General features: G+C 48.0%; 1 protein-coding gene across 2 annotated transcripts in view; it reads left to right on the top strand.

Moving 5' to 3' along the window:
• The window catches only part of SLC35F3 (solute carrier family 35 member F3), a 94129-nt gene that overhangs the window by 66655 nt on the left and 9664 nt on the right, over positions 1-17810 (top strand). For both annotated transcript variants that reach the window (XM_001927867.7, XM_005670968.3), the window contains exon 3: positions 11088-11307. In XM_001927867.7, coding sequence (XP_001927902.4) covers positions 11088-11307 — 220 coding nt within the window. The remainder of the gene's footprint in view (positions 1-11087; positions 11308-17810) is intronic.

Here is a 17810-nt window from a genome sequence, read left to right as displayed (position 1 = left end):
TGCCCACACATTTGCATAATTAGTTGCAGGGAATATACCCTAAATCCACATGCCCATTCCTGCAAAATTCAGGGAAGCAGATTCCTTATGCTCAGCACTCCACACAGGCCCCTTCCACAATCCCTGAACATGAAGTGGCAGAGGAACCATTGCAACAACAGGCTGTACTTGGTTTTCTCATCCTGTCCCGGCTGGCTGAGTGGGTGGCAAAGATATTTCCACTCTACCTGGCACATCAGCCACCACTAAGGTTTCGCCAAAATAAAAGTGAATTGGGAGTTCCCGTCATGGCTCAACGGTTAACAAACCCGACTAGTATCCACGAGGACATGGGTTCGATCCCTGGCCTCGCTTAGTGGGTTAAGGCTCCAGTGTTGCCGTGAGCTGTGGTGTAGGTCACAGACGCGGCTCGGATCCTGCGGTGCTGTGGCTGTGGCGTAGGCCAGTGGCTACAGCTCCGATTCGACCCTTAGCCTGGGAGCTACCATATGACGTGAGTGTGGCCCTAAAAAATAACAAAATGAAGCAAAAAAAAGCTGAGTTATGGCTATTTATTCACCAGTATTTTTTGGAGTCAGGTGCTGTCCTAGGTCCTGATGGGTCCAAAGGGCACTAAGGCTCCTTCCAGGAAGGGACCAGTAATCAGTTGGAAGAGACACTGGTGCAAACAGTAATTATAAAACTCCGAGGAGATGTGGGGGTGCTAGCTACAGAATGTTGTGGGGGCAGATTTGCATCGTGCTGGGCAGAGGTGGAAGTCAAAGAAGGAGCCCTGGAGAAGGAGGTGCCTGGGTAAGTCTGTGAAGGGGAGGGGATGGAGAGGCATCTCTGAACTTCTGAAGCCCATGAGAACCAAGTTCAGCCCAGTGCAGAGAAACGCTTTGATTCCTAATGAGGCAGGACCCCACCCCTGTGTTCTGCTGTCTTAGCTGAGCCCTGTGACAGAAGCTCTGATTCCGTGTGGCCAGCTTTAGCAGACAGATCACCAGGACAAGCTATTGCTCATGCTGCTCCAGAAAAGCCCTAGGACCACAGAAGATACTAACAGGGCTCTGCCCAGGAGAGAAATCCCATCTTGCAACAGATGGTCCCTTGGTGTCTTTCTGCTACAGAAAACCTTATATCCAGTCTCACTGGGTTAAGTGGACTACCACAAGCCAAGATTCTGAGAGTGGCTTTAGTTTGTGCAGTGGATATTTGCATGAGTTCCTCAGGACAAATGGCATGGTGTCTGATATCCAGAGGCTCTTTCAGATTGAGCAGAAATGTACAGCCACCATGGGGGCCCATCTTTTCCCAGTGACCACTGTACTTCAGCTGGCATTTTAGTCTCCACCCACAAATGGAAGCTGTTCGTCATCCCTGTCTTGGCTGCTTCAGTCCTTACCTTTGGATGGAATCCAGAATTGCTTCACAGTGACCAGCAGGTCAGCTGGGCACCCTGTGGACAGAACAACACTGGAGGAGCAGACACGCTCTCTGTGCCCCTCAGACACTTGTGCTGTTTGATTGTGCGTGAAAAACCAGCTGAGCCCCAAAGAACAGATTCCTGTGGAGGAGGCTGTAAAATTCCTGGTTAGTGAGACATGTATACAATCTGTGCTTCTGAAATGTTCCCTCTTCAAGGCATGGTGAAGGCTGGACTGTTCGGGGGGAAATCTCAGAGAATGGATTTTTTTTTTTTTTTTTTTTGTCTTTTGTCTTTTTAGGGCCACGGCCATGGCATATGGAGGTTCCCAGGCTAGGGGCTGAATCAGAGCTATGGTTGCTGGCTACACCACAGCCACAGCAATGCCAGATCTGAGCCACATCTGCAACCTACACCACAGCTCATGGCAATGCTGGATCCTTAACTCACTGACCAAGGCCAGGGATGGAACCCGCATCCTCATGGTTCCTGGTCGGATTCGTTTCTGCTGCGCCACAACAGGAACTCCCTGGCATTCTTTATAGGCTGTGAATGTTCTCTTTTCCTCTCACATCCCTTTTCTTTTTGGTCATCACCACTAACATCATGGAAGACCTGTCTTTTTCCGCCCCTAAACGTCTCAGGCATGTGTTTTCGGAACTGACCAAACAGCAAGATAGACAGACAGATGCATGCAATTTCAGATTGATGCACAATTTCTGGACTCAAAGCTAATGAACACTCTACTAGTTGCTCAGAAAATCTACAATATAGGAAACCAAGCTATAAAATGATTCAGTATTTTTGTTGTGCTGTGAAATTTAATTTTCTAGATGATCTAAGCAAGTTTTTACCACTTGATTCTCACACACAGGGATACGTGGCTAAGCCTGGATGTGCTATGAAAGAGAAGATGTGTAACATTAAAATGTGCTTGTGGAAAATGCAAACACATTTCACCTCCTTAAGAGCAAGAGTGGCTCACATGGGAAAACCAATTTTACCTAAAACTCCCCCAAAGATGTCTTAAAATTTTCAAGATAAACAAAAGCCTAATTCATAACTCTGATCAGTTGGTCTCTGCTGCTTCTGTCAGCTTAATGTTCTAAATAAATGCAAATGCAAAAAAAAAGAAGGGGATACAAACATTTACCCAGTAGTTTGTTACTTGTAGCTGGATGCCACTCACACTTTTCCCTATTAGAAAGGTATTATCAAAGAAGACACAAACAAATGGAAAGACATCCAATGTTCATGGATGGGAAAACATAATATTGATAAGATATCAGTAATACATAAGGATATATGTACAGATTTAATGCAATCTCTATCAAAATCTCAAGAGCTTTTTTTTCAGAAACAGTAAAATCCATCCTAAAATTCATACTGAATCTCAAGGGGTACCAAATAGCAAAAAAAAATCTTGAAATAAAAGAACAAAATTGGAGATCACATATTTTCTTGTTACAAAACATAAGTTACAGTGATTAAAACTGGCATGAAATGTGGTACTGACATGAAGACACACATATACACCAATGGACTAGCATAGAGAGCCCAGAAATAAACCTCCCATATACAGTCAAATGATTTTGACAGGGGCGCCAAGACCGTTCAATGGGGAAGGGACGATCTTTTCTACAAATAATGCTAGGAAAACTGGCTATCCATATGCAAAAGAAGGAAATTGGATCCTAACTTTATATCTTATACAAAAGTTAACTCAAAATGAATCAAATATCTCAATATAAGAGATAACACTATACAACTCTCAGAAGAAAGCATTAGGGTTTTATGACATTGTATTTGGAAGTGATTTCTTAGCTATGACACCAGAAGCACAGGCAACAAAAGTAAAACTAGATCAATCGGATTACTTCAAAATTTAAAACTCTTTTACATCAAAAAACACAATCAACAGAGTGAAAAGGCAGCCTATAGAATGGGAAAAACTATTTGCAAATCATATATCTGATTAGGGGTTAATATCCAGAATACATGAAGAACTCCTACAACTCAAACAACAACAGCAAAAAGAAACAATGAAAAAATAAGTAAAGAACTTGGATAGTCTCCAAAGATGATACGTAAATGGCCAAGAAGCTTATGAAAAGATGCTCAACATCACTAATGAGAGAAATACAAATCAAAACCACAACGAGATATCATCTTACAGTCATTACAGTAGCTAAACTAAAAACTAAAAAAAAATAATAATAAAATAACAAGTGTTGATGAGGATGTGAGTAAATTAGAACTTTTGTGCACTTTCAGTGGAATGTAAAATGGTACAGCCACTATTCAAAACAGTATGATGGGTCCTCAAAAAATTAAAGTAGAATTATCATATGATCCAGTAATTCCACTTCTGGGTGTTATGTACAAAAGAATTGAAATCAAGATCTCCAAGGCGTATTTGTACACCCCTGTCCATAGCAACATTATTCACAATAGCCAAGGGGTGGAAGCAACCTATATGTCCATCAGTGGTTGAATGGGTGTGCAGAACGTGATGCACACTTATAAAGGAATATTATTCAGCCTTAAAAGGCAGGAAGTTTTGACACATGACACAATATGGATGAGCCTTGAGGGCATTAAGCTGAATGAAATGTCAATCACAAAAGGATAAATACTGAATGATCCCTTTTGTATGAAGTACCTCCAGGAGACAAATTCATAAAGATAAAAGGTAGAATGGTGGCTGCCAGCAGCTGTAGGAAAGAGAAGTGGAGAGTTGTTTAATGAGTCTAGCCCTTCGGTTTTGCAAGATGAAAAGAATTCTAGAGTTTGGCTACCCAATAATATGAACGTTCTTAACACCAGTGAACTGTATACTTAAAAATGGTTAAGGTGGTGACTTTTATGTTATATGGATTTTGCCATGATTTTAAAAATTCATAAAAAGAAATACAGCAAACAGGGAAAGAGAAAGAGAGACAGCATGAGCTTTTGGATCCAAACATAGCTGCACCTGAGAATCATTTGGAAATTTTTAAAAATATAATGCAATCACATTTTAATGCAAATGTGCAGTAGCAAAGTACAGGTGTGTGACTAATGTTTCAGCTATGCATAAAATTTCAAATAATGTGACTCCCTTGAGATTTTAAAAGTTAAACAAGGATCACAATGTCAGCTCTGGGGGGCCAAGTGAATTGTAAATGTCAGGTAGCCGTCTTAGCATTAGCTGGCAGACAGAAACACAGTGCTACTGTGGGAAAACAAATCAAGGTTTGTGAATTTTGAATCATGGAACGCAGTCAAGAATGTAATCTTTGTATAAACTGCACCATTCTCTACAGAATCCTAGGCCCCTTACGGGAAGATATGATTGAACGTGTCTAAAGATGAATTCAAGCAATTTGTATTTTAAACAATCCCTGGGATTTCTAAGACTGCTGGTCAGTGCATAGTTTGGAAATGAGTGTTCCTCCATAAAAAGGAACACATCCATTCGTTAAAAAATATTCCTGGAATTCCCGTTGTGGCGCAGTGGTTAACGAATCAGACTAGGAACCATGAGGTTGTGAGTTCGGTCCCTGCCCTTGCTCAGTGGGTTAACGATCTGGCGTTGCCTGCCGTGAGCTGTGGTGTATGTTGCAGATGCGGCTCAGATCCTGCGTTGCTGTGGCTCTGGTGTAGGACGGTGGCTACAGCTCCGATTCGACCCCTAGCCTGGGAACCTCCATATGCTGCAGGTGTGGCCCCCCCCCAAAAAAACATGTTATGGGATAAACTCTGGGAATACAAAATGAAGCAAAAATGGAATGACCACATGGAACTTATGTTCTAGTGAAGAAGTCAGATGATAAAACAAGCAGTTATAATAAAAGGTCCTATGCATATAGTGAGGCATACAGAACATTTTGGGAACACAAATCAGGGCACTTCACTGAAGAGGTTCTATGAGCTGCTACCCAACGGATGGGAAGAAACCACCTAAAGGAGGAAGAGTGTTTCAGGGAATTGGAAAATCCATTGAGAATGAGAGCAGATAAAGAAAGAGCATTGAATTCAAGTGACTGAAATGAGTTCAAAGTGGCTTAAATTCAGAGTAGGGGTGGGGAAGTGGTGATGGATAATGCACTGTGGGCCAGGACCAGGTCAGGGAGGCCCTGGTAAGCCTGTTGGGAACCTGGCCATCATCCTAAGGGAAAATGAGGCTAGAGGAGGATTTCCTTAATGATAGCATGGAGTATGGAATGGGTTGAATTGGAGGAGAGACAACTGTGCAGAGAAGCTCAGTAATTCTAGTGGCTGTGGTCCAAGTGAGGTGGACAGAGGCACAGGGCAGGTGCTGGTCACAACAAAGAGATACTTAGGAAAAATAACCTGTAAGCCTGGCGATGAATTAGATGTGAAGAGGAAAAAGGAGGTGTTAAGAGTGTTTCCCAAATATCTAGCCAGTAGAAATATGAATCATGGTACCTTAGGATGATTGAGGATTGAGGTGGAAGATGGTGGCGTTCATTAGGCAAGGCCAAATTTGCGGTGTCTGGGATGTCCAGGATGCAGATGGTACTGGACAGGAGGAGGGTTTTGACTAGACCACTGGTTGGGCTTTGAAGTCATAACAGTAGATGAGATTGCTCAGTGACTCTTTGCAGGCTAAAAAGAGGGGTAACTAGCAGCAAACCCGGGAAAATACCAGAGAAGCCTTGGAAGGGTGTGGCAAGGCAGGAGGAAACCTGGGGCGGGGGGCAGTGCTGAGTTGGAAGCTCAGAGGGTTGTTTCAGGACAGAACAGTTAGTGCTGTCAGAGGGTTCCAAGAGTGAGGTGAAGACCAGAAGTTGCCTGTAGGATTTAGCAACTAGAAGGTCATTGGCTATCGGTCTAAGGGTTTGGGTGAGTGATGGGAACTGATTAGAGTGCGCAGACGAGTGAGTGAGGCCGCCAAGGGACACGAGTGCAGATTACTCTTCTAAAAGTTTCTGAAAGAAGGGAAAAGAGAGGAAAGGGGGCTGACGAGATGCTCGCTTTTGCCTTGGGAGTGGGTATTTTAAAGTTGGCGAAGCTTATGCATATTTAATGGAGGTGGAGAGAATCCAGGAGAGAAAGACGGGATCATTGCTGTTCATTAAGGAGTAAGCAAAAGCTACAGGTCTGGCTCCACCACTCTCTGACTGAACTTGAACTTGAGCACATCGTTTCATCTGTCTGGGCTACAGCACCCTTATGACAGGGAACTGGCAGGGTTTCTCTGTATCTGTGGTTTTCAAACTGTACCCCTCCGAACTGTCTCCCATTGGGAGTGAGGGCACTCCCATTTCAGTTGCAACCACAGCGACTTGACCTCTCCTGTGTTTTTAAACAATTTTTTATATTTAGCAATTTCATACTAAATGGACACACCTTGGAAAAACAAAATAGTAGTGAAAGACATCCCATTAAAACCCAGCAACTCCCGTTCCAACACAGCTTCTCTCTCAGCCACTCCAGATTCTTGTGGATATTTTCCCCTGGTATTTATGCCATTTTACCTGAATTAAATTCTTTTCTCCATGTTTCTATTTTTTTGTTGTTGTTGTTGTTTTGTTTGTTTTTTCTTTTCTTCTTCTTTTTTTTTTTTTTTTTGTCTTTTTAGGGCCACGCCCGCGGCATATGGAGGTTCCCAGGCTAGGGGTCGAATCAGAGCCACAGCAATGCCAGATCTGAGCCGCATCTGCGACTTACACCACAGCTCACGGTAATGTCGGATCCTTAACCCCACTGATCAAGGCCAGGGATCAAACCCGAAACCTCACGGTTCCTAGTTGGACTCGTTTCCGCTGCACCACAACGAGAACTCCTTTCCCCCGTGTTTCGTAAATGTGAACATACATTGCTTCTTTTCCACCTCATCCCACCTCACCTGAGTCTGTGCCCTCCATCCTCACGCTGGGCCAGTTTGGGGTTCATTGTGTCTATGATCAGCGTACAGATGTTACTCACCACCTCTGTCTCCTTTTGTGAACAGCCTGCATTTCTCCTGCCATCGATATGTGCCTCTTTTCTCTCTCATTTACCTTGATTTCCATTCTTGATTGCTGTTTTCCTCGAAATGTTCCACCATCTCAAAAACCTGTCCACATGTGCCCTGTGCTTGCTTGATCAGGAGACACCCCCCACCTCACCCACCCCACTCCCGCCATTTCCAGAGCCTTTTGCGGCCCCCTGTCTGCCATCCTGAAGCAGTTTTTCACTCTTGCCCGTGGTGGAGCCTGTCCCTGGCTGCCCTATCTTCCTCTTCCTCGGTCTACACCCTGGTTTTAGTGCAACCCATCCTTCAGTGGCTTTGGAGACAGTGTTTTGAGTATTGCCTCCCTAAGAGTATCTTTACCCTCCTATTGGCTGGCTGGATGGTTGGCTGGCTTTCGAATTCTGCCTTGAAAAATATTGTTCCTTGGCAAATGTTAAGGTCATCACTGTCTAGCTTCCATTTTTGTGGTTGAGATGCCTGGTACTATTATGAGTTCCTATCCTTTGGCCTGTTTTGTTTTACTTCTGTTGGGAGGTTTTTGGTTTGGGGCTTTTTTTTTTTTATCATTTTTTTAGGGCTGCACCCACAGCATGTGGACGTTCCCAGGCTAGGGGTCCAGTCGGAGCTGCAGCTTCCGGCCTACACCACAGCCACTGACATTCGGGATCAGAGCTGTGTCTTCGACCTACCTCACAGCTCATGGCAATGCCGGATCCTTAACCCACTGAGCGAGGCCAGGGGTCAAACCCCCATCTTCATGGATACTAGTCAGATTCATTAACTGCTGAGCCACAATGGGAACTCCTCTTTCTTATAGTTCAGTATGGGACTTTCTGGCCTGACCTTCTCTCTTTATCTTTTCTTTCCTTCTCTTTCCCTCTCGCTCTCACTCTCACCTCCTCCTCGAGGTTACCTTGACTTTATATTCTCACTCTTAATTTTTTTTAATTCGACTATTCTATATTTAATTTGCAATTTCAACTTCCATTGTTAATAGCTATTTTTTCTTGCATTGTGGGGACCATTTCTTCTCTCTCTAAGGATATCATCTCTTCCCCAACCCCAGCTGTCTAAGTTCTACCTATCCTTCAAAGTTCAACTCAAAATCTTATCTTCTATGGGACTTTCTCCCCTCAGTCCAACTCTCTCTGCCGGACAGGAATTCCGTAGTGTTATTATAAGCCGCACCATCTAATAGGTGATTTTATTTAAACCTGCATTGCCTCCTTTGGCGGAATCAGTTTTATCTCCCCAGTTGTACCATAATCTTTTCAAGAGGAGGGACTGTTTACTTGGTCTGTATCAGCTGCAGTGCCTTGTCTAGAACTATGACTATAACAGGTGATAAATGAACTTCCTGATTTGAATTCAATGACAGGAGTTCCCGTCATGGCACAGTGGTTAACGAATCCGACTAGGAACCATGAGGTTGTGGGTTCGATCCCCGACCTTGTTCAGTGGGTTAAGGATCCAGCGTTGCTGTGAGCTGTGGGGTAGGTCGCAGACGCGGCTCAGATCCCGCGTTGCTGTGGCTGTGGGGTAGGCCGGCGGCAACAGCTCCAATTAGACCCCTAGCCTGGGAACCTCCTTATGCTGTGGGTGTGGCCCTAATAGAGCAAAAAAGGAAAAAGAAGAAGAGGAGGTCTCTGGCAGAGATGATGTCATCCCTCTTGTGTCCCCTTGCCATGGGGGGGGGTCATGTCCCCCAGCCAGCTGACATGGATTAGTGCACAGTCTTTGGTCTTAAAACATCAGGCGCTAGGCTCCCTGGGTTCTCATTAGAACTGAGATCCACCACCCGAGCTGTAATCCCCTGACCATGAGTCCTCACAGGCCAGCCACGCTCTGCTGGGCCCAGAAATCTATTTTGTCTCTAGGATGGACACCCTCCCTCCTCCCCACTTCCAGTCAGCACCTTGGGCTGTCACTACCCCACCGTGTCTGTATCCCACCCACCACTTCTACATCCATCACACTCAGGCCGAGGCAAGCACAGATTATCGGTGAGGTGTCCAATTGACTTGGCATGGCCCCTGACACAATGGGAATCCTTTTTTATAATAGTCAAGGGAGACTTGGAAATCCTCCCTGTGTTCTGTCCCTTTAAGAAGGGTAACCTCTAAGTTTAATTAAATTAGATCAATATCAGAGTTCCCATTGTCACTCAGTGGTAATCTGACTAGTATCCATGAGGATGCTGGTTCAATCCCCGGCCTTGCTCAGTGGGTTAAGCATCCGGCATTGTGGTGAGCTGCAGTGTAGGTCACAGACATGGCTCAGATCTGACATTGCTGTGGCTGTGGTGTAGGCTGGCAGCTACAGCTCCCATTTGACCCCTAACCTGGGAATTTCCTGGGAGTTCCCATCATGGCACAGCAGAATCGAATCCGACTAGGAACCATGAGGTTGCGGGTTCGATCCCTGGCCTTGCTCAGCGGGTTAAGTGTTGCCGTGCGTTGTGGTGTAGGCCAGCAGCTGTAGCTCCAATTAGACCCCTATCCTGGGAACCTCCATATGCTTCAGGTGTGGCCCTAAAAAGCAAACAAAAAAGAAACTTCTGCAGTGTTTGTGCATCTCTTCCTCTCTGAAGATGCTAAGCTCTTGCACCTGTTTCTTCCTTCTGTGCCAGCCTCTCAGGTGGCATGGAGACAGGACCTTCCAGCCAGGGAAAGAACAAACTCTAAAAGTGGCTTCATGGGAGTTCCCGCTGTGGCGAAACAGGGTCAGCGGCATCGCTGGGACCCTAGGGCTCAGGTTCAGTCCTTGACCTGGCACAGTAGGTTAGGGATCCAGCACTGCCACAGCTGCAGCGTAGGTTGCAATTGCGGCTTAGATCTGATCCCCAGCCCAGGAACTCCACATGCCACGGGGATGCCAAAAAAGAAAGAAAGAAAGAAAGAAAATAAAGTGGTCTCATGGAGAAAATGGCTAGGCAGTTAACCCTACTGCTGTCATAGCCAGAATGTGTTCAGTGTGCCCAAGACATGGCAGCTGCTGCCTGATCCCAAAAGCTATTCCATTTGGGGGGCAGATTTTTAGAAAATGCGATTCAGCGAGTGCTCTCCCAACATCTGCCCCCCTGGGAAAAAAAGACCTAGAGGCGTCTATGTCTTCTTAACCAAGTGCCAGAAGCCCTTGGGCAGTCACTTGGAACTGGGGCGTCTTCAGATCAGAGGGTCCCAACATTGCCTTCTGCCGGAACCATCCCTTCCAAATCCCAGATGGACAGCAAGACTAATCCACCACAGCCGAGCCTCAAGCAGCACTTTCTTCAGTGAACTAAAAGCAGTCGATTGAAGGGCTGTAATAGAAAGATGCTGATACAAAATAATCATAGGGAGTTCCCATGTGGCTCAGTGGGTTAAGAACCTGACATAGTCTCCGTAAGGATGCGAGTTCTGTCCCTGGCTTCGCTCCGTGGGTTAAGGATCCACTGTTGCCATGAGCTATGGTGTCATCACTGATACAGCTCAGATCTGGCGTAGCTGTGACTGCGGTGTAGGCTGGCAGCCACAGCTCCGATTCGACCCCCCCCCCCAGCCTAGGAATTTCCCTATGCCACACCAGTGGTCCTAAAAAGCAAAAATTATAAAATGGTAATAAAAGGGCCCCACCCTTTCCTACATCTGCTAAAAAGTAAACAAACTTGGGAGAGGGGGAGAAAACGATGCCTGGACCCAAGAATATAATAACACTGCTTCTCTTTCCTTGTTTTAGGGAATGCTGTCGATTTTTTGGAGACAATGGCTTGACTTTGAAGGTGTTTTTTACCAAGGCAGCACCCTTTGGTGTTCTTTGGACTCTCACAAACTACCTGTACTTACATGCAATAAAGAAAATAAACACTACGGATGTCTCCGTGTTGTTCTGCTGCAACAAAGCGTTTGTGTTCTTGCTCTCGTGGATCGTTCTCAGGGACAGGTTCATGGGAGTGAGGGTAAGTTCCTTATTCTCTGTCTTCCTCCCTCACTCGGTCATGCCAACCAAAACCCGCCCATCGGCTTGCTTAGCTCCATGTGCTGGGCTGTAAGCACCAGCCGCTGACCACTTCCCTTGTGATTTGCAGCAGAAAAGGAGCCCAGCCCAGGGCCCTGGCTCTTGCACACCTTCTTGCTTGCAACCCATTCTAGATAAGCATTCATTTAAAGCACCTTTCATTTCAAGCATTTCAACCAGGGTTCCCTGGTGCGTTCAGGTCGGGGGCCCACCTGGGAGGAGGGAGCTGGGCCCTGCAGCCCAGAGCGATTTGCTAACATGCAAATTGCTACCCTCTACGCGTAGGAGTTATCCGCAAGCCAAAGGCGCTTCCGCATCCACACGGATGTGCAGTCTTGCTGGGCCCTTGGTCTGGACCGTGTGTTCAGTGCCGAAGCAGGCCGGACGCACTTCAGACTGTCCACACTGTGCAGGGACAGGAAGAATGGAATGCTATCCCTGAAGTACCCCCTTTTAAAACAACTGAGACTGTGTAAATTCCACTGAAGTCCAGTCACATTTAGCGAGTCACAAATGCGCTATCAAACAGCAGCCGAGGAGTTCCTGTCGTGGCACAGCGGAAGCGAATCCAACTAGGATCCATGAGGTTGCTGGTTTGATTCCTCGCCTCCCTCAGTGGTATAGGTTGCAGAGGCAGCTTGGATCCCACATTGCTGTGGCTGTGGTGTAGGCCGGCAGCTGTAGCTCCAATTCGATCTTTAGCCTGGAAACCTCCACATGCCACGGTGTGGCCCTAAAACACACACACACACACACACACACACACACAAAACAGCAGCTGAAACAGAGGGACTAGCCCTGGATAAAAGGAATAGGTGACATTTTGCCTGGACACAGCATCCTGCCGGCTTCTGTTTGTCTCCCTCTGGTGGCCAGGAGCTGCCACTGCCCGTCATCACCTTGCCTCAAACAAGGACATAAAGGATTGGACCAAGCAGCTAGTGCTCTTAGTCAGAGCATCACTCACTCCGTCCTGTGCCCTCTGGTCATGCAGGCCAGCTTGGAGGCTAAAAGTCCCTTTGAAGGGTGGTCCAGCTAGAGTGAACCTTGCTGGCACCAGGCCCTCTGCTTAGTGTCCTCTGCTCACTGTCCTGGGAACAGTGACATCACCTTAACGGTGGATTCACGCCCACCTAGTTACTCAAACAGCAGTGGGACATGAGTCAACTGTTGGGTCGTATTTTTAGCTTTTGCAGCCGGGGGAAAATTTGTTTTGAGGCTTAGTGTTAATTTTGGAATAAGAACTCACCGTGCTCCGACCCAGAAAAGCTTTGAGCAGATAATCCAGGGAACACATCTCCACAAGAAATGCCATCTGGCCTGCGGCGATCTGTCCAACAGCCCACCTGACTGGACACTCCAGACTCAAATGTCCCAGGGCCCATGGTGCCTTTATTTTGATGCAAAGAGCCAGGAGAATGCATGGAGCTTTGATAGCATGATTCTGAGACCAAAGCCAATTCCAAGTGACGCCATTGCCAGGAAGCGATGCTTCAAGGTTAAGTCTGCATTGAAGCAGCAGAAGACACAATGTTTTCAAGGTTCAGAGAAAGAGAGGTGAAAATACTGAAACCATCCTGGACCCCTGGAGAGTAGAGGTGGCACACCCAGCTCTTTGCCTGGATGCTTTTTAAGAGGGCTTTCCCCCAGCATCCCTGAGCTGTGATTCAGTCTAGCATCCTGGCCACTTGATCCACTTGGCCCGTGCTGACCACTGTAGATGGAACAAGGCTGTATGTTGAAGCCTTCAGCACTAGGCCAGCACTGAAACCAAGGTCCAAGGAGCCGGTGTTGTTGGTGGGATTTTCTAACCTGTAAACACCAGGCAGTCATGGGTCTAATGATCGTCACTCTTCTCAGAAGTAAGTGGCCTGTCACCTAAGGTCACCCACTCCAAGTCAAGGTGGAGTGTCTTCTCTCCCTTAAGCGTCAGAGAACCAGCAAAATCAGTAAGACGCCAGCATGGCCAGAGTGACCAGACGGTCCCCCCCTTGGTAAAGAGATGGAGATTTGAGCCCAAGATCAGCTCGAACCCGAGTTCTTGGAGACTTTGTCTCAGACTGCTGGGTCAGCTGGCACCTACCACTGAGCCCTTTCCAGAGCTGGAAGGAAACTGACTCTATCCCCGAAGGCTGAGCGCACACATATCAAGAACAAGACAGAGGCCCAGCACTGCGTGTGGAAGGGATGACGGCGAGGGCGTGCATTACCAAGGCAGTAACTTGGCTTACAAGGGTCACGGTTCCTGGAAAACATCAACAGGGCCAGGTCACGTGGACCAACCAGAAAGAAGCAAATGTTCAGCCTCGAGTGCTGCAGAGACTGAGGCCACTTACAGCATCGGATGTGGCTGAGAGGAGCCCAAGCTGGCCCCCTGGTCAACCTTGTTCTCAAGCTTAGGTGCACTTTTCACGCGTTTCCCGGCTCTCTAGGCTTGGGGGCCATAATGCAACAGGGAGGTGCTCCAGCCCAGAATGGCATGAGGAGGGTTGAGTCCACTCTTAGAGGTTCTTGGGCTTTGAACTAGTTATTTAACAACTCTGAGCCTTAATGACCTCATTTTAAAATGTTAGGGAGTTACCATTGTGGCAAAGGTAACGAACCCAATTAATATCCTTGAGGATGTAGGTTCGATCTCTGGCCTCACTCAGTGGGTTAAGGATCCATTGTTGCTGTGAGCTGGTATAGGTCACAGACACGGCTTGGATCCTGTGTTCCTATGGCTGTGGTGTAGGCTGGCAGCTGCAAGTCCAATTTGACCCCTAGCCTGGAAACCTCCGTATGCCATGGGTGCAGCCCTAAAAAGACAAAAAGTAAAAAAATAAAATAAAATAAAATTGTTAGTACTCATCTGATAGCATAGTTGTGAGAACAAAATAAGGTGATAGCTACACGTGAAAGCCAATTAATGTTCTCTTTTCTCAGTCTTGTTACTCTTCTAATTCCTTCTCCATTAGCAGGCTCTGATGGGTCAGTCCACTTCTCTGGTTGACAAAGTCAGAACCTGATGCTTAGATGGAATTCCCATCGTGGCTCGGCGGAAACGAATCTGACTAGTATCCATGAGGTCGCGGGTTCAATCCCTGGCCTTGCTCAGTGGGTAAAGGATCTGGCATTGCCATGAGCTATGGTGTAGGTCATAGGCATGGCTCGGATCCCGCATTGCTGTGGCTGTGGTTGTGGCTGTGGCTGGCTCCAATTGGACCCCTAGCCTGGGAACCTTTGTATGCTGGGGGTGCAGCCCTAAAAAGACGAGAGAAAAAAAAAAAAAAGAAGCTGACACTTAGGGAGCCGTGTTTGTGTGGCAGAAGTCGCAGTAGAATGAGAGCAGGTAGAATTTGGGGGGCATGAAGCATGCCCCCCTGGAAGCCAAAGCCTACCCAGCTGTGGTCAGCAGCTGGACAGTGAAAGGGCTGATGGGCTGCACCACCATCAGAGTCTCAGAGGTTCCAGCAGAGACTTCTAACTAGAAGGGACCAGCAAGGAGCAAAGGGGCCAACTGTGACATGGCCCCCGTGGCCCGCTGGCGCCAACAGCACATTCCTAGGGGGCTGGACGTTTTCCAAGAGCAGGTTCCCTCTCCAGCAGACTCCAGCCGTGGTTTTCATAATTACATGCTTGCCGCCTTTCACAGGGGCCCTTCCTGAACGTCATTGATCTGACTCCAACTTCTCTGTCGGCGGCCGGCCCCCACCATCTGAGCCCAGCCGGGGGGAGGGCACGCAGAGCACACGGAGTGTGGGGGAGCACTGGTGGGGGGGAGGGCTCACGGCCCTGCAACCCCTTTCCAGTCTCTGAAACAAGAGGGGTGAACTAGAAGATGTCTGAATTCCCCCAGACTCTCGGAGTCGGTGAGAGTAGTCCAGGGCTCAGGAGGAGAAGTGTCAGAGGAAGTATATCTAAAAATTATTCTTGCCATTCCCTAGTGACCTAGTGGTTAAGATCTAGCATTGTTGCTGCTATACCATGGGTTCAACCCCTGGCCTGGGAATTTCCATGTACCAAGGGTGCAGCCAAAAAAAAACTTAAAAATTGATGGCTCGGGAGTTCCCCGGTGGCTCATTAGGTTAAGGATGCAGCATTGTCACTGCCGTGGTGAGGATTTGATTCCAGGCCCCAGAATTCCCACAGGCACTGGGTAGAGCCAAAAAAGAAAAAGAAAACCTTAAAAAGTAGACTGTTCTTTACCTTTTTGGAACCGCCCCAAACTGTAAAATCTAAAATGCATCACAAACAGGGTTCCGTTTAGCAGAGGACACGCAGCAGGAGTGGGGAGCAGAGCTGGTCTGAGGGTGGCTCCCTCCTCAGTGCTCCCTTGGTGGCCCGTCCCTCTGGGCCTGACCACCGATGGGGAGCAGCGTGGCCGCAGGGGGTACGGGCATGTCAGTGAGCTGCTGGGGCTCAATGCAGTGTCCCGGGGGCCGGCCGGTGGTCACCGTGGATGACCTCACAGCAAAGCTATCGTTTAGAGGTTAAGTGGCAACACGCCAGCTTGGGCATCCCCCATGCCCACGTCTTCCTCCTCTCCAGCCAAGGGAAAGATCGTGGCTTTCCCCTACCTTGGTCCCAGGCCACAGTCACCCATCAGTCTGGATCCCCAAGTCCTTGTTCAGCGGGACCCACAGGGGAGGTGGGGTGGGCAACAGGAAAGTGTGGGAAAGCGGGGGGGGGCAAGTGGGGACATTCCGTCATCTTTACTCCATCCTGGACTCGGCCCCCTCCCCAGGGAGGCCCAGCTCTAGATGAGCACCCTCTGAGACCAGGACACACAGGACTGGCCCTCCTGAGAGGTCGACCCAGCATAGGAAGTAGATAAGGGGCATTTCCAAATAGGAACCCAGAAGCCCAGACATGTTAGGATGTGAAATACAAACTATGCACTTACTTTTTAAAAGAGTTCCTTGTGTGGCTCAGCATGTTAAGAACCCTACATAGTGTCTGTGAGGATGCGGGTTCCATCCCTGGCCTCATTCAGTGGTTTAAGGATCCAGGGTCACCACAAATTGCAGCGTAGGTCATAGATGCAGCTAGGATATGGCTTTGCTGTGGCTGTGGTGTAAGCTGGCAGCTGCAACTCTGATTCAGCCCCTAGCCTGGGAACTTCTAAATGCCACAGGTGTGGCCATAAAAAGAAAAGAGAGAACTGGAATCTTCAAAGGGACTTCAGGCTGGGGAAGGGGCATTGGAAGCGAGGTAAGCCACCAGCTTCCCCTCTAGTGTGTTGGTCAAGCGCCAGGCTCGGGGCTGGGAGTCCTAACAGGGCTGCTGGTGCCCAGAGAGTGTGCCCTGTGGCTGGGGCAGTCAATCCTGTGACTTGTGGGAATTTCCTGTTGTGGTGCAGCAGTAACAACCCAACTAGTATCTATGAGGACACAGGTTCGATCCCTGGCCTCACTCAGTGGGTTAGGTATCCAGTGTTGCCATGAGGTGTGGTGTAGGTCGCAGATGCGGCCCAGATCTGGCATAGGTTGCAGATGCGGTTCAGATCCTGCATTGCTGTGGCTGTGACGTAGGCTAGCAGCTGGAGCTCTAATTTGACCCCTGGTCTGGGAACTTCCATATGCCTTGGGTATGGCCCTAAAAAGCTAAAAAAAAAAAAAAAAAATCCTGTGCCCTGTGGCTGCTGGGACTGCCCCCCGCCCCCCAAAAGCAGAAGAAAACCTGGAGGTGTGAACTGGGAGAGAGGGGTGCTTGACCCCACCTCCACCTGGCAGAGACCCCACACCCCACTGGCCTGGGCGTCTCAAATGTTGGCTGGAAGACCAGTGGCCACCCACACCCTCTATGTCTCGCCTCTTCCCTCAGCTCTTGTGCACAGCACAGCTCAGACAGAAGCTTTTAGCTGTTGATGATTTAATCAATGGAGAAAAAAGAGGAAGAGATCCGCAATCTGCCTTGTCAATCTTCAGGTCACGATACCCCTTGTTCTCCTTTATTTCCTCCAATTTCATCTTTATGTTTGGAAAGTCTTGAGAACCTTTGGAAATGCGCTGCATCTTCTGCAAGGCAGCTGCCTTCCCCTCTGTCCTTCCTTCCTTTTCTGGTTGGTTCTGTTGACCTGGCTGCCCAGCCAGGTAGAAGGACCCAGCGTCCTTGTCCCCTGTGTGTCCTCTGAGCAGAACCCACACCTCCGTGACCTCCTGCTGCTTCTCCAGCCCTTTGTTCTGGGGAAAAGTCTGGTACCTGCTTCCTTTGCTTAGTGAAGAGTCATGGCACCACCTGTAGCATTTGAATATAAAATACATGCCTTGCGTGATGCAGAATGATGCGGCTAAGAGTGAACCATTAAACTAGGAACAGCAGGTAGACAGAGCAGGGCTGGCGCTTCTCTGGGAATTGACAGTCACCTGCTCTCCCCAGGGCCTCTGTGGTGTGGGTGGACAGAGCATTATGTGAAAATACTGCAGGAGGAAAGCACCAGAAGTCTCTACCTCAAACTGAGGC

This window comes from Sus scrofa, chromosome 14 (assembly GCF_000003025.6).
Source record: "Sus scrofa isolate TJ Tabasco breed Duroc chromosome 14, Sscrofa11.1, whole genome shotgun sequence".
NCBI classification, from domain to species: domain Eukaryota; kingdom Metazoa; phylum Chordata; class Mammalia; order Artiodactyla; family Suidae; genus Sus; species Sus scrofa.
This window is presented reverse-complemented; position numbering and strand designations above follow the sequence as displayed.